General features: G+C 31.3%; 3 protein-coding genes across 8 annotated transcripts in view; 2 read left to right on the forward strand and 1 right to left on the reverse strand.

Moving 5' to 3' along the window:
- Positions 1-2: 2 nt before the first annotated feature.
- On the forward strand, positions 3-5,746 carry LOC113517256 (tetratricopeptide repeat protein 37). Its single transcript, XM_026901886.3, has 2 exons — positions 3-802; positions 911-5,746. The coding sequence occupies exon 2, from the start codon at positions 911-913 to the stop codon at positions 4,703-4,705; it is 3,795 nt and encodes a 1,264-aa protein (XP_026757687.2). The 5' UTR covers positions 3-802; the 3' UTR covers positions 4,706-5,746.
- LOC113517378 (tRNA (guanine-N(7)-)-methyltransferase) lies at positions 5,737-13,637 on the reverse strand. Of its 3 annotated transcripts, none has more exons than XM_052901407.1 (6): positions 13,384-13,637; positions 8,815-8,924; positions 8,222-8,406; positions 7,372-7,485; positions 6,516-6,617; positions 5,737-5,877 (listed from the first exon to the last, which is right to left on the reverse strand). In XM_052901407.1, the coding sequence occupies exons 1-6, from the start codon at positions 13,482-13,484 to the stop codon at positions 5,758-5,760; spliced, it is 732 nt and encodes a 243-aa protein (XP_052757367.1). In that variant the 5' UTR covers positions 13,485-13,637; the 3' UTR covers positions 5,737-5,757. The 3 variants fall into 3 exon arrangements, with proteins under 3 accessions (XP_052757367.1, XP_052757368.1, XP_052757369.1); XM_052901408.1 differs by lacking the exon at positions 13,384-13,637 and adding an exon at positions 9,800-10,182; XM_052901409.1 differs by lacking the exon at positions 13,384-13,637 and adding an exon at positions 9,557-9,756.
- LOC113517377 (kinase D-interacting substrate of 220 kDa B) overlaps positions 12,110-25,308 on the forward strand; it is a 62,153-nt gene continuing 48,954 nt past the window's right edge. For 3 of the 4 annotated variants that reach the window (XM_052901395.1, XM_052901396.1, XM_052901397.1), the window contains exon 1: positions 13,647-14,084. In XM_052901395.1, coding sequence (XP_052757355.1) covers positions 13,791-14,084 — 294 coding nt within the window. In that variant the 5' untranslated portion in view covers positions 13,647-13,790. Of the gene's footprint in view, positions 12,302-13,646; positions 14,085-25,308 lie in introns of those variants that run through there. The other variant, XM_052901403.1, reaches the window with a different exon arrangement.

A 25,308-nucleotide genomic window follows, 5' to 3' on the forward strand; every position in this document is an offset into this window, starting at 1 on the left:
AGGTATTACATAGAAGGAGTGATAAAATGTTAATTCATAGCAGGCTAGTATATAGAAAATGTTATACAGCTGTATAACCCCACCAAATTCATATACAAACTGCTTGTATGTTTTCTACATAAACTATGTCGAATATATAATCTAGTAATTTAAAATTTGTCATTGATAAATAATTGACATATCACATTTTTATACACTAGCCTGCTATTAATAAAAAAAAATAGCAACTGATGGTGCATCGTCCTCTTTTTTCTAATTATATTTGCATAAGAAGAAAGGAGGCAACCATGTGATTTACAGTTTTTATTTTATCATTCCTTCTATGTAATGCCTTGTTATTAGGTTTTATATAAATCTGTAGCTTTTTGCTTTTAAATGTCCGATATTAGCAACACTAATAGTGTCTGTAATCTGTGGTTGAAAGTCATATTCTACATAAATATTTCTTGGTCAGAAATTCTGATTAACCTCTTATTTACTTAGCCGGGGACCAGCTGTAACTTGTTTCTTTTCCTTTTCTTGTATTTACCAATACAATTTTGTCTTCTGTAATTCAATTGTCATTTTTTTTTTCTTATTTATATTTCAAGTTCGATAATCTTTTGTTCCCCATATTCATGTATTCAGACTAAAAGGAAAAATATTGGTTTCATTAAAAATAAAAATTAGACATCAAATTTAATCATTACATTATATTAAACTGTTAATTTTGCCAACATTGTAGAATTTTTAATTTAAACTATTACAAGTGTTCTCATTAGTGCTATAAAAACATTAATGCCTGTAAAAGCTAACTATAACGGTAAGTGGTTATAATATACTGGATCATTTAATTATAAATACCTTTAATAAGTATGTCATATTGTACTAGGGGTCGGTCGGTCTATATCATTGAATATATTTGTTCTAGATGGCTGACATAAAAACACTTTTAAAGGAAGCAAAAAAACTGATTGTTGAAAATAAGTTTAAAGAAGCTCAAGAATGCTGTAAAAATATTCTACGAAAGGATAAGCAGAATTATATGGGGTTAGTGCTTCTTGGGAAATCTCTTCAAGATTCTGATCAAGCTCCTTTGGCATACCAAAAAGCTATATCAAATAAACCTGACCAACCATTGGCATGGCAGGGCTTAGCCAATTACTATGAAAAAAATGATGATAAACTGAAGTTATTCTCTGTTTATGATGAAATTCTTAAATTACAATTAGAAGAAGACAAAACATTAGAAGTTATAGCAAAGCTAGGTCAACTTGGGTGTACTTTGAAAAATAGTGAGTCAGTTAGAACATTTGCAAATTATTTGAATACAAACTGTAATGAAAGACTACGTCTAGCAGCAGAAAATCAATTTATAAATATTTTAAAAGCTGATGTTCCTTGTAAAGAAGAGAATATATCCATTATATTAAAAGTTCTTGATGAAATATATAAAAAAGACCCAAATGACGAATTAGAAATTCTGTGTGGAAAAGTTATAATACAACAAAGTGACTATATTTCGGCTTTTAAGGAAGTAATCAATTTGAAATATTTTTCTTCAAATGTTGTTTTGCGAGAATTACTATGTAAACACTTATGTCGGATCTTTGTTGAGAATAAATCATTCTTTGGATTTGATATTGATCAATATATAGATAGAATCACAGAAGGGGTAGAAAACTCTAATTACCCTGGCCTTTTAAGAAGTATGATAAATTTTGATAAAGGATATTATTTAGATGCATATAAACAATGCATACCATTAATAAATTATAATCAAGCTGATGTTACAGAAGCTACTTTTATTATAAATTGTACAATTATGCTTAAAAAATGGTCCACAACACAAAAACTGGTTACAAATTTTTTGACAAAGGTGAAAGATCAAAATTTCAGTGTGTTTCTTAAAAAAAAGTTGTTTTTGTCATTAGCAAAACAAAAAAAATGGAGTCATGCAATTTTCACAGCTCAACAGATTTCTTTAGATTCTTTGGATACAGATGAGAAAGCCATTCTTGCGGAATGCTATATTGAGTCTGATGAATCACCTGACCAAATTATTAATTTACTACAATCAACTGATTATTTTTCACGACTTAAAGCTCAAGTATTTTTAAGACAAGGAAAATATGCAGATGCAATAATATTATTAGAAGAAAACCCTAATAATTACTTGAATTTGTTTTATTTGGGGAAAACATATTGGGACTTAAAACAATATGAAAAATGTCTAATGAATCTTCTAAAATCTGCTAAGCTTAATTCTGAACATGGAGAAACATTTTTATATCTAGGTCATGTATACAATTACAGAAATGATTTGCTGAAGGCTAAAAAATGTTATGAAAAAGCTCATAGCTTAGTTAATACAGATAGTGAATGTATAAAACATTTGAGTGAAACCTATATTAAACTGAATATGAAAGAAGAAAATTTTAAATTACTTACAACAGCAGAACACAATATAAAAATAAATGAATCCTGGTTGAATTTCAGGTTAGGATTGCATTACTTAAATATTAGAGAATGGGAAAATGCAATTGTGAGTTTTAGAAATGTTATTAAAAGTAATAAGAATGATATAATTGCATTTGAATGTCTAGCCGATGCATATTATTCTAGGGGTTCTTTCACATCTGCATTAAGAGCATACAATAAAGTAAAAACACTTGATCCTAGTAAAACAGCTCATTGCCTTACAAGGATTGGATATATCTATACATTACTGACACAATATGAAGATGCAATAGATACTTTCAAAAAAGTATTAGAAATTAATCCCTATTCTCTTTTGTCCTTGAAAGGAATTGCAGAAACATGGATTAAAATTGCAAAGAAAAAAGCCACAGCTAAATTATATGGAAGTGCTAGAGATTGTGCTCAGCATGCAATAGAATATGTTATTAGGGCTATAAAACAAAATCAATTTTTATGCCTTTGGAAGCTCTTAGCAGATACCTTAATGTTTATAACAAAATTGCCAAGTAAATATACCTATGCCTACCTAAAAAACACTGAAACCAATGCAGATTCAGAAAAAATTGAAAAAAATGATATACTATTAAAAGCAATTGCATGTTATTCTCATATAACAAAACAAAAGCAACAATCAGCTTCATATGATTTAGCATCAGCATATCTCGCTTATTACCATGAAACTAATAAACAAGCTGATTGTAAAATATCTTTTCAATTGACATTAATATGCATTAAAGAAAATCCTACTATCTGGCGCAATTGGAACTTGCTTGGTAAAATATGTCTGTTTATAAAAAAATATGATATAGCTCAACATTGTTTCATCAAAGCACTGTCAGTAACCCGTAAATGGTCTGTAGCAAAGATATGGTCCAATTTAGGGACTTTATATTTAAAATTAAAACTTCATAAGTTAGCTAATTATTGTTTCTGGCGTGGGCAATCAACATTACCATCCCATGCCCAAAGTTGGATAGGGCAAGGATTAATAGCAGAAGCTATACGCGAAGAAGAGGCAATGGATCTCTTCAGACACGCATCACGATTGGGTTACCACCCTGAGAGTGCCCTTGGTTATGCTGATTGGGTTTGCCGAACTTTAAAGAAAAATAAATATAAGGAAAGCCCAGAGTCTAGATATGAAATTGATGGACTTCATGCCATTCCTTATGCTATTGATTTAGTTGAATGGTTTTCTAGCTTTGAACCAAATGATGCATGTGCATGTACAATTCTTGGAATACTCCAAGAAAGGAATGGACTTCTTAGAGCTGCATATAATTCTTATCAAAAAGCTCTAAATTATGCAGAAGAAGGCAAAAAAAACATAACTCTTCTAAATCTTGGTAGAATTTTACTCAGATTGGGAAAATATGATGAAGCTATTAAAACATACAAAGCTATAACAGAAGCCAGCTTAGATTCTACTTGTGGTCTGGCTCTTGCACTTTTTAAAAAGGCTTCTTATGAAGAATCCTATTCTGTTTATGATACTGCCTTGCATTGGTTGAGCAATGAAGATGATGAAAAGGCTGATTTGCTTGTGGCTATGGCCAGTATTATGTATATGTTTAAAGGACTAGATGATGCCAAAACTATAGTATTTCACAGTATTCAAATATCTCAGAAAAAACCAACAGCTAATAGTTTATTCGCCATTTGTTCACTTGGCTTATTACATTCTGATCAAAGCTTGACTAAACTTGCATTACATGAATTACAAAAATATGAGAATCAAAGTGATTATGGATTTGATATAGGTTTCTTAAAGTCATACCTTCTTGTATGTGAAAATAACATAGATCAGGCAATAAAATTATTAAGTGATTCGCTTCATGATCATCCGAGTAATGCACTTTTGTGGTACTTTATGTCTGAGTATTGTCTAAGAGCATCAAATACAAAGGCAAAAGCAGCTAGTAATTGTGCTCAAAAGGCTTTATGTTCTGCCCGCTATAGTGAACAATATTGTGATCCAGCAAAAATGATTGCTATGGCTAGTATAGCAGAACACATAGCAGGCGACCATACTAAAGCCCTGTTACTAGCTAAAGAAGGACTTCACATATATCCACAACAATGCGAGATATGGGCGGCCTTATTATTCGCGCTACTATCACATAAAATGTGGATTAACCAAAAAGATTGGATATTAGGTGCAGCTAATCACATGCGCCGCCATTTAGATATAACAAGACCACTGAGCAGATGGATTAGTCTTTTAGAGAAAAAAGTTGGTAAATAATGATTTATTGAATTTTACATGTCACTGACATACTAGACTAATTTATCTATACAAATATATAAAGCAAGTTTGTTTCTTTGAATGCACTAATCTCTGTAACTATCAATCGGATTTGGAAAAATATTTTTACATTTCATTGCTCATTTGTGAAAAAGTATAATCTATTCCGCATCTCAATACTATTTTTTTTATGGATGAAAATGGTATGGTAACCCCTCCTGCGCTAACGGTATACGCTGGCGGAGCACCAGTGAAGGGTGATAGATGAGAATGAAAACAGGCCATTTAGCCCATCATGATGAATTCATCGGGAATTAACCATGATAGTTTCCAAGGGGAACCGCGAGGAGGTCGACCTGGTTGGGTATATTACTAGCAATGGGATTCTCAGTCTCCATTACTAACAATCCCTATTACCAGCAAACATACGGGATATAGCTAATAATAAATACATCTACATAAAAATTTCCTTACCTATTTAAATTACGGTTAAATAAGTATTTTCATCCATGATGTTTTACTTTAACGTTTACGCCGCCGGCTAGACTGTCTCATTGGACGGCGCGTACCACCGGCGGTACGCAATAGACTGTCTTATCTGGCAGCACGTACCACCGGTGGCTCGCACTAGACTGTCTTTTCTGGCGGCTCGTACCACCGGTGGTACGTATTCGATCATGAAGCGTAGCATCAATTAGAGCGCCGCCTCGCAGCAAAAACATTAAAGTCGGCCCCGGCGTGAACGTGTTAAATATAATCTAATCCTTATCCATCAAAATTAAAACATAAATCCATCATATATGCACTGTAGGAAATGTATATAGGGAAAAAGTGTAAAAGAAAAATAGTTCAATAGCATAAACAAGCTTATGAGTGATTTGACATTTTTATAAGGAGCTAAGAATATTATACTAATATCAGTTTACTTATCCCATCTATATGTGCTTGTCTTTTAATGGGAACTTTGTGTTTTTGATCAGATAATGTTTGTATTTTTATATGCTATTAATTATCATAAGAATAAAACAATATTATCAAGCATCATTTGTATTTTATTTAAAATTATCAGGTATTCTTCGAAATACGGCAAGAAACTTTTCTCCTTGATTTCGTGTAACCTTTTGACCTTCTTCAGTGCTCTCATATAACTTCTCCACAATTGGGTCAGTTTTCTGTAATAAGAGATTGATTTTGCTTTTAATTATAACATTATTTTAAATATAACGACGTGCTGCGGTGCTATATTCAATTACTGGATTTTGCATAGATTTATGCAAGTTTCATATTTTATTTATGAAAATTATATGAATGTTTAATAGGTAGCCTAACTAAGAATCGAATCCAGGATCCCGTTTACTCAAAGTGCCAACTACTATGCTAAGGCTGTCAAGGGAATATAACCAATAACAAAACTTTATCTAACTTGTCGATGATAGCTAAGATCATTGATAAACCTAATTAAAACAGGAAAAGGAACTGATAATAATAAGATTTAATAGCCTAATTGTTAGCAATATACCTACCCTATCGGGTCCACCTCTATGTAGTTTCCCCTGGGAACTATCGTGGGTAATTCTTGTTGAATTCATAACGATGGGCCAAGTGACTTGCTCATTCATATCTATCATTTCTAATGGATAACCCAATAGCGCAGGCGGAGTTATTAATCCATATTCAATCGTTAAAATAGGGATTAGAAAAACAATTTGTACATTTGATGGCTCATTTCTAGAGACAGATTATAGACTACTCAACATCACGACACGTTGTAGTGTTAGGGTATAATTTAGATAAAATAAAATTCACTTACCAACTCCTCATCACCTATCCTTTCAAATAATGGATGATCCTCGAAATGTAATACCATCCAATCATGTAAATCTTTTACATCTGTAATTGTGTATACCACACCCTGAAATATGGAGAATTAGTAAACCATACAATAAATAACGTGATAACAAGTCCAAATATGTTTGTTTACAATTTTGTCCGCGTGTTAGGTAAAATCATGTTTAGATCCATATATGGCGCGAATCACATTTTTTTTTCAAAGTGTTGCACCAACTTTTTTCTCCCACAATTTTTATTTTATTATATAATATTATATTATTTTCGTGATTGTAAGTCTCAAACAACACGAAAAACAAAATTATTATTTATTTATTTTATTATATAAAAAGATCTTGTAAAAATTCTAAAAAAATATATGATATACTCTGTAATGTAACCTACAACCTCGCATTGGTCTCGCTTCTTTAGTTTAATAAGTTTTTGAGATATATTACTTTGAATAATAGCCGTACGGCTATTTTTTCTCATATCTCAAGGTCAAGGTGAAAGTTGGTCGCGAAATATACATAAATCGTGTTGGTACACCAAGTAGATATTAAAACATAAGTTGCGATATAGGTTCCCATTTGGGGGCAGATTCGACATATTTATCCGGCTAAACCTTTTTTGAAAAATTAAGTCATAATGAAATAATTTGTTTTTATTAATTTTTTAATTAATTCAATATAAGTTTCACTAAGAACCAAAGATCCAATAAAAATAAGATTTAACAATTCACTTTGCTTTTTTTATAGATGTCTACATATTGATACTAGAACATATGTAGTATGGCTTCTATTTATTATAAAAGAAATCATTAAAAAAATTATACTTACTTCTTCTGCCAAAACATAAGCATATTCAGATAACAGCCATTTATTAATTATCCTCCATTTGTGTTTTGCCTTCTTAAAATGTGGATCTGGATATAGAAAAAACATTTTTTTGAGCTGAAAAACAGTGGTTTAAAATCAATATTGATAAGATAATATATGGACTTTCATGACAATATATAAATAAATATATTTTTATTTACAATAAATGCTGAAGTACTTATTTAAGAAAAAGTTATTTTTTCCACATAATTTAATAGTTTGTTATACTTAAACATTTAGATGTGTTATAATACAAGAAATTTTATGAATATTTAGTAATATTTTTAATCCCAAGAGCTTCACATTTTCTCCTCTCTAAATGATAAATCTGCAGTGGGTATTATTTATAGCAATAAAAATCATTAATAACTGGATATTATTGATTATGAAACTGAATAATGGGAAATAAAATAAACCAAATGTTACTAATAGATGGGCATATCAATTTAAAACAAATTAAATCAACATAAAGTACCAATTATACAATATTATTTAAAATATATATTTATTGATTTTATTTAAATAACTTTAGCTTTTACCCATGATTTATTCCACATGTCCAGATATCTACTAACCAGGATAAAAAGTAGCATACAACCTTTTCCATACTATATAGTATGTGTATACCAAATTTCATAGAGATTGGTTAAGCTGTTTAGGTGCAATAAGAGGACAAACAAACAAACTTAATTCCAAATTGATAATATTAGTAAGGATAGAACAAAGTTCCATCAAAAACTTACAATATAAACAGTGACTTATGCAAAATAAAGTACTTATACTTTGAAAGAATAAAGCATTTAATATATACCTGTCCCTTGTTGAAGAAATTTGGTAAATATTTCATTGCATTTGTTCTTAATACAGCAATATTTTGATACTGATCAGGATGTTGCAACCTTAGAGCATTGATTCGATCATTTACATAATCTGATACTTTCACCCTTATCTCCAAACCTAATATAATTTTTTTGGGAAACATTGGAGACAAAGTTACTGTAAAAAAGATATCACAAAATTAATTAAATTATGAATACCAGTACGTAAAAAAGAAATACATTTTCTAAACTTCTAATAATAAGTAAGTGTATTACTGTCATTCATATATAGCATGAACAGTGCTAAAGACATACAGATTACACTAGTCAATCATTACTAAATATAAAATGATGACTATGATATGCCTCCACTACACTATAACTTCTCTGCCATATCCCATCCTTCAAACTGAAACACAGCCATACAATCATAGCTGTTTCATGGCAGGAACATGAGTAAGACAGAATCTACTCATGCAGATGACTTTTGTAGTCTTCCTCTAAGACTGACTATTCAAAGCACTTTTATTCATCTCCATCTACAACAGATTCTTATAATACACAAGCAATAATGTAAATTAATTACCCAATAGTCCACCATAACCACAGCCAACATCCAAAAATTCTACAGGACTACTATCGGTCTTGAAAGTGGGATACAATGATGACCAGTCATATTCCTTAGGATGAACAGGACTGCAAAAAATTAGTAAATTTATTAGTGGCAACATTCTTTTTTTTTACTGTTAGGATGGCAAATAAGCAAACAGTCCACATGATGTAAAGTGGTTATTGGCATCCATGAGCACCTGCAACACGAGAGGAGTTGCATATGCAAATGCCAGCCTTTTAAATATTTGTATTGTATGGACATTTCTTGAAATTTCCTACTCAAAGGAGCTCATTCCACAACCTAGAGGTTTGAGGTAGAAGTATGCATAAATGCTTCACTTATTGACTTGTTGTTGTTGGTACAAGTGAAATATAAAAGGATCCCATAACCACACTAAGTGTCGGTAGAAAGGAATTGTTAATGTGAACTATCAGTCCCCTGCTAGCAATATACCCTGTCAGGTCGACCTCCACATGGGCCCTCTGGAAACCATCTAGCTGAATTCCAGGTGTATACATCACAATGGGCTACCTTCCCTTTCTTGGGGGGGAGGGGGAAGCAATTGTTAGCAATGGAGTTTGACAGCCCCATTGCTAGCAATATGCCCTATTAGGTCGACCTCCACTGGTGCCCCGCCAGTGTATACCGATAGCGCGGGTGGGGTTGCCATTCCATTTTCACCCATTAAAAAAAAGACCTGACCTTTCATTCTCACCTATCATCCCTCACTGGTACCCCGTCAGAGTATATCGTTAGCGCAGGCAGAGTAACCATCTCATTATCATACATTGAAAAAAACCACACCAATTGCCTGGTTCTTAAGGTACGTTATTTTTTGTTTTATAAAGAACCAAGTAAGGAACATTTGAAGACAAACCCAAACCGCAAATTAAATTAAAGGTGTACTTAGGTTTAAATAAAGAAAATAATAAATTGAACGCTTTACACAATAACTTACTAATCAAAACAATGGTCTGCTATGGGGTTAGAATGAGCACGTTGCCTATAATATTTCTTTTGAGGTAATGCCATAATCAATGCGGTATCCTCATTTAAGGGCTTTAAAAATATTATTCAATTCATACATGTTTATTATAAAAATATAATTATATACGAAGTTGTTAATTATAAACAAAATTCACTAAAAACAAGACCAAACATTAGGCAGAGGAGACTATGGAACAACCTACGAATAAGGAATTACATAGAAGGAATGATAAAATAAAAACTGTAAACCACATGGTTGCCTCTTTTCTTCTTATGCAAATATAATTAGTAAAAAAAGGATGAAAGATCCACCATCAGTTGTAATTTTTTTCTATTTATAGTAGGCTATTGTATAGAAGTATAGAAAATATTTGATATGTCAATTATTACTCAATGACAAATTTTACATTACTAGATTATATATTTGACACAGTTTGTGCAGAAAGTAGGTTGTATCTGAATTTAGTAGGGTTATACGGCCGTATAACATTTTCTATAGACTAGCCTGCTATGAATTGACAATTTTATCACTCCTTCTATTGTCGCATTTATCATTAAAATAATAATAACAACAAAATGCAGCAAAAAAAACTTATTTATTATAAAGGACTTAAACATTTAATTAAATTTAAAATTAGTAAAAATAGTTAATGTAAATAATATAATAAGTACAAGTAAAAGCTAGTAAAGTAAAAATATGAAAAAGTAAGTCAGGGTGCGGATAAATTCTAAGGACATAAAACGAAAAAAAAAGATCATCCGTCCCGGTTCCTGAAAACCCACTCTCCTTGGTCTCCAGTATTCGTCCAAGTAATATCTGGTCTTCACTACGGCATAGGCACGATTCGTTCTTCAGGCCACAGGCGGGTTTTGTATATCCAATAAATAGTCTGATAGGTTTAGGCACTTGGTAATCCTAGGGGTGTTCCTGTAATCGTATTATGACGTTGAACAATTGAATTATGACCATAAGCTAGCAGGATTTAATTAGACCTACAGATTATGGGTATTCCAGAGCTACTTAGTTAATTAGTAGAAGGAGAAAAAAATTCAAGGTGATAATTATTATACAAAATCAGAAACGGTTAGGTAGGCGGCTATAATAAAATGAATAAGTACCTACTTATTAATATTACTACTATTAAGTACGCAAAAAGGAGATATATTGCAAAGGCCAATCACTAAATTACTAGACTAAGAAGCGATTACTGTTACAAATAATGCCAAGTAATGATAAATTATTAGAACACTGTGATATCAACTTTAACTGAACAAAACACAATCTTTTAAATCTAATACATTATAAAGAAGCATAAAATGTATGTGCACAACTTACCCAGTATGGGATTTAAATATATATGTATTTAAATATTATTGTATAAATAGAGAAATTGTTGCACGATTTATTCTAGACCAGTAGATACGTTAATGGTGCAACAGACAAAACAACGTTTAGATGCACGTAAGATAGTCGCAGGTATGCCGTGAGACGTAAATATGAGGCGAGGGGGGGGGGGGGGGAAGGGATTGTTACTAATGTAGAGTAAGAATCCCATGGCTAGCAATATACCCAACCAGGTCGACCTCCTCGCGGTTCCCCCTGGAATCTATTATGATTTTTTTTTTTTTTGCTGGGTGAAAAGTATGGTAACTGTTAATGGTGCAACAGACAAAACAACGTTTAGATGCATCATGATGAATTTAGAATTAACATGATAGTTTCGCAGGGGGAACCGCGAGGAGGTCGACCTGACGTAAATATGGGAGGTTTCCATTACTAACAATCCCTTTCCCCCCAAACTATTATGATTAATTCGTGATGAATTCATCACGATGGGCTAACTGGCCTGTTTTCATCCTCATCGATCACCCTTCACTGGTGCCCCGCCAGCGTATCCCATTAGCGCAGGCGGGGTAACTACTCCATTTTCATCCAATAAAAAAAAAAAATATGAGGCGAGGGGCAGTAACTGACCACCGACCGGTTTTCGGCGTTGGAACGTAGATACTTAATATTCTAATATAGGAGCGAGCGCAATATTTATAAAGTATCTGCATTCGTATGTATTTATAGATAGTAAATTTTATTATTTGGTAGTATTATTTTTAACATAGTGAAATGGCTATGTTACACTATGTAATTCCTTGTTCTTAGGTGCTAACAGTCGTCTCTGTATATAATAGACTGCGACTGTCATAGTGACAATGACAGTAATTCTTTGACACTATTTTTCAATGTCAAATTTAAATTTGACTTTGATTGGACTTTTTCACCGATCCATTGTATCGTTTTCGTACTGTTTGTTATGGATCAATGAATAACGAAATGAATAAAATTAAATATTTTAGGAACTTTGGTACATAGATTTTTTAAATTCTTATCAAAATATTACATTTATGTAACATAAAATGTTATAATTATTACTCATGAAGTGAATTGTTTCTGCTACTACTGAACATTTGTTGTAGCTAGGTAAGTTCTATTATCAATAATTTATACATTTCATATTTTCATACCTACATTTTAAACAAAGGTACCTACCTACTATTAGATAAGGTTTTTTCTTAAATTTATGTTTATCATAATAGCTAAAGTACTAAAAAGCTTGCTTAAGATTGAGCTTTAAATCCAGTTGCGGGAATGGAATAAGAAGAGGAGTGGGTATGAAAAGGGGATGAGCAATTGTTTTTTTATTTTTATTGGTTAAAAATTATTGTAATAAAACTGCTGCTTTCATTTAATTTATGTTAAATTAAATAATTCATAATTTGATGTAAACATTTAATTAAAATTAAAATTTATTAGAATTAAATAGTATATATATAATACTTATTAAATATAATTATACGAATGAATAGTGAACAATTTTAGATCCATTAATTACTTCGTTAACTGTAAAATCGGTTTTAACATCGTACTATACCAATTGAACCCAATAGAAAGAACGGCTAGGAGAACTGAGACTAATTTTTAATATACATACATTTATTAATTTTGAAGAATGGCTCCAGAACTAGCCTAAACATCCTTTTATTCTTTGTCTATAAATTAAATTGTTAAATTAAAAGAATCATATTTCTCAGTTTTATTTACTGATACTGCCATTACTACTACTAATCATTACTTTATTATATAATTCTTATATTATACACAAAAGTGTGTCAGTTGCGTGTAAGTATTTATATTAAATTTTTAATATTTTATTACATCAGAATACAGATATATGCTGCAATGGTATATTATATCTATAAATAAAAGAAAATATTAAAATGAACTTTTATAACCTGTACTTATTATGTCCCATATATAGCAGATAAATTTTTATGCAGATTTATATTTTGTCAATTTATATATGATATTAAAACCATAAATTATTAAAAATATGTTATAGGTATTCAATGAACTTGTTAATACTCATATACAAATATGCATCTATTCAATAAGGCATTTAAATATTCATTTCAAGTATTATTTTAATATTGATGTACTATCAACACCTACTCTTGTTGTTTTGTTTAGGCATTTATAGTCCCTAATTATAGGTACATACTTACCATATAGGAATGGAGGTATAGGTGCATACTGTTGATTTAAATTTATAATAATGTACCTCTATAATAATATTCTCAACATGTAATAATTTGTTTGTGGTCATTGCTAAACGATATCATTTGAATTGCGGTTCACAAAGGCGACGCAGACTCGTTAGCGTCTATCGTGTAGTATACGCATTCATATTCGCGAATATCGCGGCGTCAGATTGTTTTGACGTTGGTGCCCACGTGCGGCTGAACGGTCGCCACATCGTGTAGTCAGCAGTCTGCCGCCGGCGCCGTCTGCGATGCACGTTGGCCCGCGACGTCATTTTATCGTTTCCTTTCGCAATGTTATCAATTGCGACACTTTCACTCGATTTTGCTTTCAATTTCACGTTTGTTTTTGTGTTGTGAATTAAAACATCATGAAGAAAGAAGAATCACAAGCTAGTTTGTGTAGAGGAGACCGCGGGTCGAGGCCGGTTCGTTCACTGATGGATAGCGTGTCCTCCGACGAGGGCCCGGAGACAGAACGTTTACTGGGCTCACAGCTTCCACCGGCGGTGGTATCTGCCGCCAGCGGTCGCCGTGAATCTTTGACGGCACCACCATCGCCCACTGATTCCCGAAAAAAGCGCGACCATCGTTATAGAAACCATCTGCATCATTTAATCCATTGGAGAGAAATTTGGGGCGGAGAACCCCATAAACTTCATGAGGTACAGTACAGTACCTTGTTATAAAATTTATATATAGTTCCCTAACTAGCATGTTTCTGTTAATAATGATATCTGCTAACCCATTGTTCTTAATTTTTTTGGAATTCCGCCACCTACTTCGCAAATTTAGGTACTAATAAATATATACCCACCATCTAATCCAGTGGCGAGTATACATTTATTAGTACCCAGTTTTGCGTCAATATTCTTTGTTCCTAGTTCTGTGTTTGAACACATTTTTTGTGAATATAGATAATTAGGTTACTTCCATGATTACACATCACAAAATTTGATCTTTATTTCAAACAAGTTAACAAGTACCATGATGATGAAACTTGATGACTACTTACTATTTCCTAATTTGATAATAACGTAATAGAGGAGTTGACTACTTAATTGAATATATACACAGAATTACTTGAATATAACACCCAACTAAACCCAAACCGCGTGACTCTTAATTTCCGATTTTTTATTGTAACAATATACTTAAATTGCCTGTTATTATGTTGAGTCTGTGTTTACGAACTCGATATTCGCACGTGTCGTATAGTTATGGAAGTAGGTGCTCAAAAGTCATTGTACTTAGTTACATTGCGGCAAAATATAAAGTTTATTGAATAGTAAACACGCCCCGCCTTCTATTTTTATCTTCTTGATTGACATTGACCTTTTTTTAATTACGAGGATTTATGCTTCAATGCGCGTACTATAAAGGTTAGGCACTTTGTCGCAACAACGTAAATATAATAATAATCTAGTTGTGTATTACTGTATTTATTCTCGTCCACTTAAAATATTATAATAATAAATGCTATTTAGTAATTAATTTTCTGGGCGGGAATGAAGTTTGTAGTTTGTAAATTAGTAAACTATAAGTCGCCTAATATTCTCGTCTTCTATCACTTCTGGAATACTTTACAAACTAGGACAAATCCGGTGAAACTGCGACTCTTCGTCTGTCAGCCTTAGTTAAGTTGTATCTACGCTACGGGCGAAACTATACAATACGACTTCTATAATTGATCATATCACAAAACAACCAAAGGCGACAAACAGTTAACATTTAACAATATAAACCTATTGGACGTAAATATTTATTATTATTGTTTTTGATAAAACAAAAGGATCGTCTTCAATTTTAATAAATTATTAAACCTCTTTCATTAAAAAATACACAATAAAATAGGGACAATCTACAATTTAATTGATGTACTCTTTTTTAAATCGGTTAAAAATATGCAACTAGATAAGCACTGTACATAGTTAAATTATGAACAAATTCCAAATTTCACATTTTCAATCACAAGCCAGAAATCATTGAATGAGCTCCGTAGTCTAGTAGATAGTACCTATGATGAGATATCGAACGAACCGGGGATAGATTTCGAGATATATGCCAAATCATAATGTTCCTAGCTCTCTAAAGTGTGTTCTATAAATATGAAGAGACCGAATAGACTTTGCAGTTTAGATTTTAGGTATCTACTAATATGTCATCGCAACACCAATGAGTATTTTGATTTGGCGCTATGCAGATTCTAAAACAGTACTCAAAGGGATTATCTCATTGATAATAACAGTACTAATATTAGCTAATATGTTCGAATTATTTTTTACTTTCAACTTAACTATCAAAATACATATTTGGCGATTGTTTTACAAGTAACTTCAGATTTGGTGATACAATGTTAAGGTTATCGCTTAATCGGACACGGCATAATAACTACTGAATAATTTGTGACACGATTTTCAATGTCAAATTGATATGCTCTACTGCATCTTGCCAGTACTAGTGTAAAAATAACTGTAATCAGAACACTAATATGCAACAAGAATAATTGTGTAAAAAAAGTCAGATCTTTGAGAGCAGGGCCTACCTTTGCTTGCCTTTGGTGCTACGTCTGAAACTAAATGCTTAGCAGACTTGGCAACTTTTAGGCTTGCGCTCCAAGCAAAATTTTTTGCTACGCCTAGGTGTCTTAAGTAATCGTTACTACATCTAAAACTTTAGCATTGACACTAAAAAAAACTTTTAACAACAAATAGATTACTGCCAGCAGTTTTCTAAAATTAAACGTTTTTAAATAACTGAATATACTTAACTACAAATGTAAATAATATGACCATGAAAATATTTTGTGAGGGCGCTCCCTATGAGTAATAATTTCAATTAAACAAAGTGTTTCTAGATCTAGACACAGATGTTGAATATACATACATAAGAATCGAGTGTCTTTATTTATACGCGTTGGATTTAACAACGCGTGGTGTAGCGACATCACTCACAGTCACACATTGTAAGTACGTAAGCCATTGATGACACAACATTAATAAAATACCAAGAACGAACTGCGTATGATACAATTTAATTCGGACAATTGAACTCATCTATATAAATAAAAATTGAATGGGGCTTATTGATATAGCAGTATTATTAGTGTATCAGTTTACCACTAGACTGAATATTTTTTTTTTTTATTATTTCTGATAGGACAATGAACCTTCATTCAAAATGTTTTTAGAACATTAAAAAATGAAATTTGAACAGTACTACGTATGTCGGGTCAGTAAATAAGTTACAAACGATTAGTTTTGTACCTTCGCTTAATCATCATGAAAGTAGAAAAACGAAAAGTATTTAAGTCATATATTTGCGTTGATAAAATGTACTGAGATACTGTAAAACGGAATATGGATAAACCATATCAGACCATAATATTTACGCGTAATTACCTTCATAAAAGAAAGAAGAAGACCTTAATTATATAGAAATAGTATGATGAAAAATAGTAAACAAAGAAACATAAGCTAATATGGGAAATTAGAAATGGAGTACACTCCACATATACATGAAATAAAAATAAGGACTATGTTGAATTAAAACACTTTATAGATTGATAGTACGGTGGCTATTATCTCGATCAGCTTTTAATTAATCTATCCTAGCTATATTTATATATCCTAGCTATTAGTAACTTAGGTTATAGCACTAAAGAAAAATATTTGATATAATTCGTATAGAGGATTTATATCGTGCTACGGCTTCGTACCTTAAAAACTACTGAATACATTCTCAGTGAAAAGATTGATGAATGTGGAAGAAGCGAAAGAGGTTTGTTTGAATCGAAGCATTTGGCGTTCCATTGTTTCTGCCTACCCTAATGGGAGACAGGCGTGACATATATGTATTTGTATGTATTATGTATGTACATTCTCAGTTACATGTATCACCGGAATAAAGATAAAGATAGGATCCCTATTTGTTAATTTTGAATATGATAAATCTGTGTGCCAAATATTATTTCAATCCATTAGTTTTTTTTTTATACAACTTAAAATGGCAAACAAGCTGACGGCCCACCTGATGGAAAGTGGTAACCGTCGCCTATAGACATGAGCAGTACCATAGACATAACAGAGTATACTGTTTCGCCCATGATACCCCCTATGCGTTGCCATTCCTGAGGACTCAGGTGTTATTTCTCTGTACCCAGTAAATTCACGCCATATCCCACCCAAGTTTTTGTTGTTTCCATTGGGAAGATAATTTTTTACACTTTCTATAATCCTTTTATATGTTGTAAGTTGTTTTATCAACATTACATAAAATATGAGTATCAGCTGTACAAAAATTTATGATTATTATGTTTTTTTATGTTCATAATCGTAGTTCTATGTCTATTCTTTACCTTTAGCTTAAAATATTATAAAATATTACGAACACAGTGTTGTTATACATGTGAAAGTAAGTTTGTTACCTCTTGTTCGGCGCAATAAAAACTCCAAAAATCGTCATGAAATTTGTACACATAACTATACGCTTTATTTAGGGCGGAGAAGGAATGTCCTTCTACTTTTATCTTGACCAATCAGCATGTCACGGTCACGCGGACGAAGTCGTTAGTGCAGCAATTAGTAATAATAATATCTCAAGGACAGGTAATTATTTATCGTATCGTACCTAATCACTAAAAAATATTGTCTGAATTATCATTCTATAAAATGATATGTTTTGTTGCACACGGTCATTATAAATGTAATTGCACAATTTCTTTACAACATTATAGTAAATTCCTCGTTTTATCTTACCCTTTAGTAGTAGTAGTTAAGTAAAAACATGCTAAAACCATCATTATTTTCCAGTTCTTTCCCCCTTTATACTGGTTTAATTTTTTTAAAAAGGTAATTTCATTCTTTCTTCGAATATGAAAGCGGAGTAAGAAATATATAAAATACATCCCTAAAACGTATTCTAAATAGTAACAGGCTTATCAGATACTGCAATTGATAAGTGTAGATTAGTTATGTATCAATTTTAGCTGTGATTGATATTCTATTGACGAAATATCGTCATTATTTGCTGTTCAGTTTATGTCGAGCATGCCATGATGATTACTATCAACGCGATTTAATCAGCGCAGCTCGTCGTTTCACTGTGGACGCCACCTACATTATTTCCGTATCTGATGACGATATTTATTTAACGGCTTGTTGTGACTATAGAGTCACTGAGATACAGATCTCGGCCATTTCAAGGAAAGTCCCTGTAACGAAGACGGAATTATCATAAAAAATGAAATCAGTTTAAACAAATATTTGATGTCACACTTTTGTACCTACGAGAGTGATGATTAAGTTGCATTATCTTCACTAAGGATTTGTCTATCTATACTGAGTTTATTTATTTATTTAACAGATTTTTCTGATGTTACAGAGTTTATATATTTTTTCATAGATAATATGATTCATAGGTATATAGTTGACTCGACATCCACATACATTGTCTGAATTCTAAAAAAATCTTTTACTAAAAACCTATATTGGACTATTATGATTATTTAATAATATGAATGTGCCGTGTGGTCCCAGCATAGAATAGGTTACCCCTTCCTTTCCCATAGGTGACGACTGAGGGAGGACGAGAGATAGGCAGCAGCGTCCCTCTTAAAATAAAGCCTAACTGCGGTTGCCAACCCGCCTGCCAAGCGTAGCAACTACTGGCAAAACCTCCCTTATGTTCAGCAGTGAACAGTTAAAGGCTGATATGATGATAATGATAAATAATATAAATAAGTACTTATTTCTATATTATAAGTATAAATTTGTTTGAGGAGTGAAAGTAAAGAGGTATATAATGTATATATCGACGATATCTAGTAAGTAACAGGCAAATATCAGTAAAGTATTAAATAGATTTATATAAAAACATGTTTTATCACCCTGCAAATACATAGTTAAAATAGATTTATCTAATAAAATATACAGATCGTGCGAAAATTGTATTTAATATGTTACATCTCTAATAAAAAGAAATTTATATATTTAATATTATTATTAATAAATTACTAGGTAAATACGTAAATATTATTGGAAAATAAAACGACTTTCTAGATTTGATAAATAGCGCAAAATAAATCGCGTTTATCTTTATTTTTGAAATTAATCAAATGAAACATTACATATAAAACTTTACAAAACACCCATTTGTAAAAATACGAAGTTTCATCCACGTAATTGGTATATATATATATATATATATATATATATATATGTGTGTGTGTGTGTGTGTGTGTGTGTGTGTGTGTGTGTTATATAAATATTACATTTATATATTTAAATATTGATATTCAAAATATTAAAGTAATTTATGTAATAATAAAGAAATGAAATATATAATTAATTGATACCGTGATTATCAGAATGATAAACGCATTTAAATATGTATATCGCTATTTGTTAGTTTCTGACGTAGTAAAGAAAAATCAAAGGAAATCACGTGATTAGACGGCGACATAGTTTATGTAAGGTACACGCTAGTCGGACACCCTAAAATATTTTAAAAGTTGGACGCAATGACTTTAATATATATACATAATTTTTTTTTATAACATAGGGGTCAATTGATCATACGGCTTACCTGTTGGTATTGTTTATCGTCACCCATAGGTACCCACAACATCAGAAAAATTTCAAGTATTATTCCGGTTTTTAGTTGCCACGCCTGGCAGGTGGATTAGCTACTGCAGTTAGGCCTTGATGATGTTTTAAGAGGGTCGTTGCTATCCATCCTTAGACATTTAATTTCCCTTAGTTGCCTCTTACAACATCCACGGGAACGGAACGGGTGGCCTATTCTATAATATATAATACCACACCTTCTCAATTACTTTGTATAACAAAGAAGGTAACTAGCAAGTTTCTTGTCGATACTTCTCGGCACGTAGCAACATTCCGTAACCAATAACAATACTTGTAAATAAATTTATTTAATTATAATATTTATGTTCTATTTATGGACTTGCCTGGTATTTCTCCAGATCTTTATTTTCCCTTATATATTTAAAATTATCATTTTGATTAAGATTTACTTGTCGACTATATAATATTAGTATTTAAAATATTTGTACTTTATTACATTTTTTTAGAACGTGACTTCAGAAAGTAGGAGGTTCTCAGTTCATCTGTATTTATTTGTGTTACGTTACACGATATCTTCGCCAATTTTGAATCGTGTTTGGTAATTTTGTTTGCCCTGGATATGGTGTACTCGCGGTATCAGGGTTAAAAACGCTGTTTTTTCGTGGGTCAGTTAGAAAGAAATCAAAATGAATTCATAAGAAATTAACTATTATTATAAACATGAAAACTTTCCTAAAATTTGTAAATAAAAAACTTAAATAATATTTAATTAATTTAAAAAATTCTTTCACCTATAGAAAGCTACATTATCAGCGAGTATGTAGGTACGTAGACTGTATTTTACCTTCAAAAACCCTTGTGAAGCCGGTGCAGGTCACTAATTTTTAATAAGTATTTAAGTTTGTTTATATAAGCTTTCTTGTACATTTACATTTGACACAGATATCAGGCTCTAAAGAAAATGACAAGATACATAGACGGCCTTACCCTTTGAAGGGATTTTTCCAGTTAACCAAATAGGTATTTAGGTTTCGCAATTAAATAATTTATAAAGGAATATCGTGATTTGGCCTTCATTATTGAGTCACGATCTTATGTCACGATATTTACAAACACATTTTAGTGACATCTATTTAGTGGGATTTACTTTTATAATTAGTACATAGATGAAATTATCTGGGGACACGGTACTGACACCGGTTAAGTCGAGCAAACAAAGTCACGTCATACGATTCTTTTCTCGAAGTTTAAGAGCAGAGAAGTGCACGATTTTGAAAATATTTATTCCCATGTCAGTGTCGTTTTTTTTGTGAAATAAAATATTCAAGTATGTAATTTTTCCATTAAGTTCTCGTTTATTTAATACTATCTATATCCTTCGGATGCACCTACGTGAATCAGTATATTAAAGTATCCTATGTACTATTTTTTTATTTGTTTTGTACATTTACTTATGGATATTCGGTTGTATAAAAAAAATTACAATAAATTACTTTTATAATGGCCACTTCAGGGATTGCTAGTTAGTCAGACCATGAATCGTACAAGGTTATATTGGTATCTTGTCTATGCGTCATTTATTCCCGCCTATGACATCATACTTACAATACCGATTTTATTTCATTGTCTCACAATACATTTATGTTTTCAGTTTACGTTACTGTAATAAATAAGTAATGTATACAGTGAAGTTTTAATAAATAATATTTTGGTGGCATTTACTTTATTCAAAAGTATAAATTTGTAACTATATTCTTATTGCAAGCCTTATTAATTCTTAAAAATTTATCTTTAAAACGATTTTTAAAAGCAAGCTTTTATAGTCTTTAAGATTCAACAGCAGTCTCTGGGCATCACACAGGATTATAATATTTATCAAGACGAATCCAACTAGCTCAAACAATGAAATTATCATGCATAGATTACGAATACCTTCACTTTTCGTCTTTATTATCAACTAGCTCGTACCAAAATATTGTACTGTCCCGAACTTATATCAGTGTTAGTTAATTTCAAACTTTCGCTTTATTTATACTTATTTTAAATGCGCTATCGCGATGAAAAATATCAAAAATAAAAACTATTATAACAGTGTCCCACATTTCAGCACAATAGCATGTCAACAAGTAATTAAAAAAAAAATTGCCCGTTTTAAACAAACTTATAAAAATCCTACTTAAAAATAGAATATTAGAATAAAAAATACTTTAAAATATATATACTTGTGAGATTTTCCGCTTGGTCATCTGTAAAATAAAATTTTGTATATAATATATTTATGTAAAGTTATTTCCAATTAATATCTTAATTTATATTAGTGTTTTTATATAGTTTTCCTTTTACTTTAAAGTATCACCAACAACCATCTCTACCCCATGATTGACTGGTAAAAAACGCCTTTAGGTGTTATGTCCGCCACGTGTACCTTAAATAAATAATTTTATTTCATTATTATCATTATCATACAAGTAACATAGAGGCTCTTGGTTGTGTAGCCGTTTGACATTCGTTTGTTTTGTTCGTATATTACTTAAATTGTTTTCATTTAGAACGTGAAATTGCATGTCCGTAGATAAATTTAGCTTCAAAATAAACTGTTTTCTATAGAAAATCTGTTTATCAAACATATTTTTTCATAGACCGCAAAGACTGTGGATTCAGTTTTAGATAAGATAATTAATGATTTTCTGTACGTAACCTATAGACCTAGTAATCGGTTGACGACACAACCTTACAAATTTAAATATCTTATTTGATTTTCTGATTTGCTTTGACAGTATTCACGAGGGTTAAGCGGCTGAGAACTCTATATATACAAAATTTGAACTTTTATGCCACATATCATAGTAAACTTTTGTTAAGCGACGATAAAAATTTATATATAAAACATTAATATTGATGGAAACAGTATTTACATAAAATTGTGGAGGTAGTTCGAATGAAAAAGGAAAAATACGTGAATAGGAGTATATGGATTTAGCTAAACAATCTTCTAAGTGTACACTTTGCTGTGGTTGAGAAAATAATGCTTATTATTATCTGCGGTCAAGATAATTGAAAAGGTTATCGCTGTGTATCTTTACATGCTCGTATTGACATTTATTTAATATATAATGCCAGCTATGGGCGACGAGTATTGGTAACTCTTATCCTAAGAAGTGGTTGTTTCTATCAGAGGGTCCTTAGGATATTTGCTTGTATCATCACATCAGGAAGAGAGCTCCTATTGCTAGCTGTCCACCTATAATCCCTTTTATGGTACCCTAGCAATGTAAAGCAATAAGTTACAAGGTTACCAGATAAGGATTATAGGTAAATACGTATCATTCCATTAAATATCCATTAAAAAATACTTAACTTACAAAAATAAATCTATATTACTCCGTATTATATTGTTCTCGTTTGTTTCTAGATATAAACTTACATACAAGTATAAGTTACGAAAGTCGCTATACTTATTAGTAACTTTCCTAGCTTCTATGTATAAATTTAACGTAAATGGTAATCCAAACTGGATTTCTCGTCTGACATTGATACCTAGATAGGTATCGACATATAAACATTTTCTAAACTGGTAGTAACTTCTATCTGAGATTTCCGCCGTCATCCCTCAGATGGCCTGGATTTGTATTAATCCTACTTTGAGAACAATATACTCTATTCTGTAATACATTGTATAAATGCTATTTACTATCATTACTATGACTGAAATAACCTGATAGTGTTATGAAATGTTATTAATAATAAAATTGTACCACCTAATAACACGTTTACTACGTCTTTATGGCGTCCAGTGTTCGCCGTTCCATTCGTTCCGCAATAAAAAGGGAATGTGCCGTTTTATAGTCACGTAAACGTATTATATTGAAACGAACAATTAGTGAAATTGTTACAACTGACTAACCAAAGAAACCGTATTTGAATAACATTTACAATATGCCGTTTGTATTTTATGAGCACAGTTGAGTAATAAATTTAGGCATTAAATTAAAGACTCAGGGGGAAAGGGATTGTTAGTAATAAGGTTTAATAACTCTATTGGTAGTAACTATATACCCTCTCAGGTCGATCTCCACGAAACCATCATGGTTAATTATTGTTTTATTCACCACCACCCGCCATGATGGTGGGCCAATTGACTTCTATTCATTCTCACCTTCTACTGGTGCCCCATCTGTGTATACCGATAACGCGGGCGGGGTTAACATTCCATTTTCACCTATTAAAAAAATATAGGCTCAATCAATTTCCGTGAATTTAGACGTACGTATAGAGTATTGGCATGGACTAGAATCTAGAATACTGTTATTATGTTCACTCGAACGAAATCACAGAACAGTTTGTCTTGATAAAATGAAAAAAATTGCACGACATAAGTTTCCACCTTCCACAAATATTGCTATCTATATTGTGGTTATCGCACAGTTTTAGCCTTTATATCACTTTTATTTGTCTAAAAAAAACGAAAACACGTTAATACCTCGTACAAACTACATATTAAATACTTATTACGTTGCCTTTTAGAACATTTAAATTTATTACGACAAGCACCAACAACACAAAATTTGGTCGTTTATAGAATTATGGTCTCAAAATGACTAAATAAATATCAAGCTGAAGGTGATAAGTTTGATTTAATACCAAAATGTGGTCCTGTACCTCTTAGTTATCTAAAAGCAGTGCAACGTAATTTTACAAAACTATAAACATCTTGGTGAACAAATACGTATTTCTATAGTACTTAGGTAAATTAAATTTGCACCAATTCCAAAAAAGAATTACTATATTAGTTCGAAAAATTTTTGTTTATACTTCTTTGATGATTCCTTTTTTAAATATATTTAGTTTATGATGCAATTCACAATTGTTTTGGAGATTATCATTCTTTTGGTTGTGTAAATACATATTTGGAAATTTTATTAAATTGAAATAAAAAAATAAAATGTTTTATAATGAAACAGATTGAAAACTATCTAGTCCAACAAACGTCGTTTTGTAAAAAGTTATTGCTATGGCAGTCCGTTTTAGCTAGGGACATTTTGTATGGGAAAAAGAAGAATGAGAAATGTTTTCACATTATTCCGGACAATTTTTCTAATTTTTCTCCTCTTGAAAGCTTCTTGGATAAAAAAATTTGCCGAATTGGTCAAACCGTTCTTGAGTTTTGTGCTTAGCAATACATTTAGCAATTAAATTTGGTTTAGATATACAAATTGATAAATGTCCTTTTATAATAGATATTAAAAGAAAAAAAAAAAATAGTATATATAATATTTTTTAGATTAGACTCAAAAATATATTT

Source organism: Galleria mellonella, unplaced genomic scaffold (assembly GCF_026898425.1).
Source record: "Galleria mellonella isolate WM207_F2 unplaced genomic scaffold, CSIRO_AGI_GalMel_v1 utg78, whole genome shotgun sequence".
Classification (NCBI taxonomy): domain Eukaryota; kingdom Metazoa; phylum Arthropoda; class Insecta; order Lepidoptera; family Pyralidae; genus Galleria; species Galleria mellonella.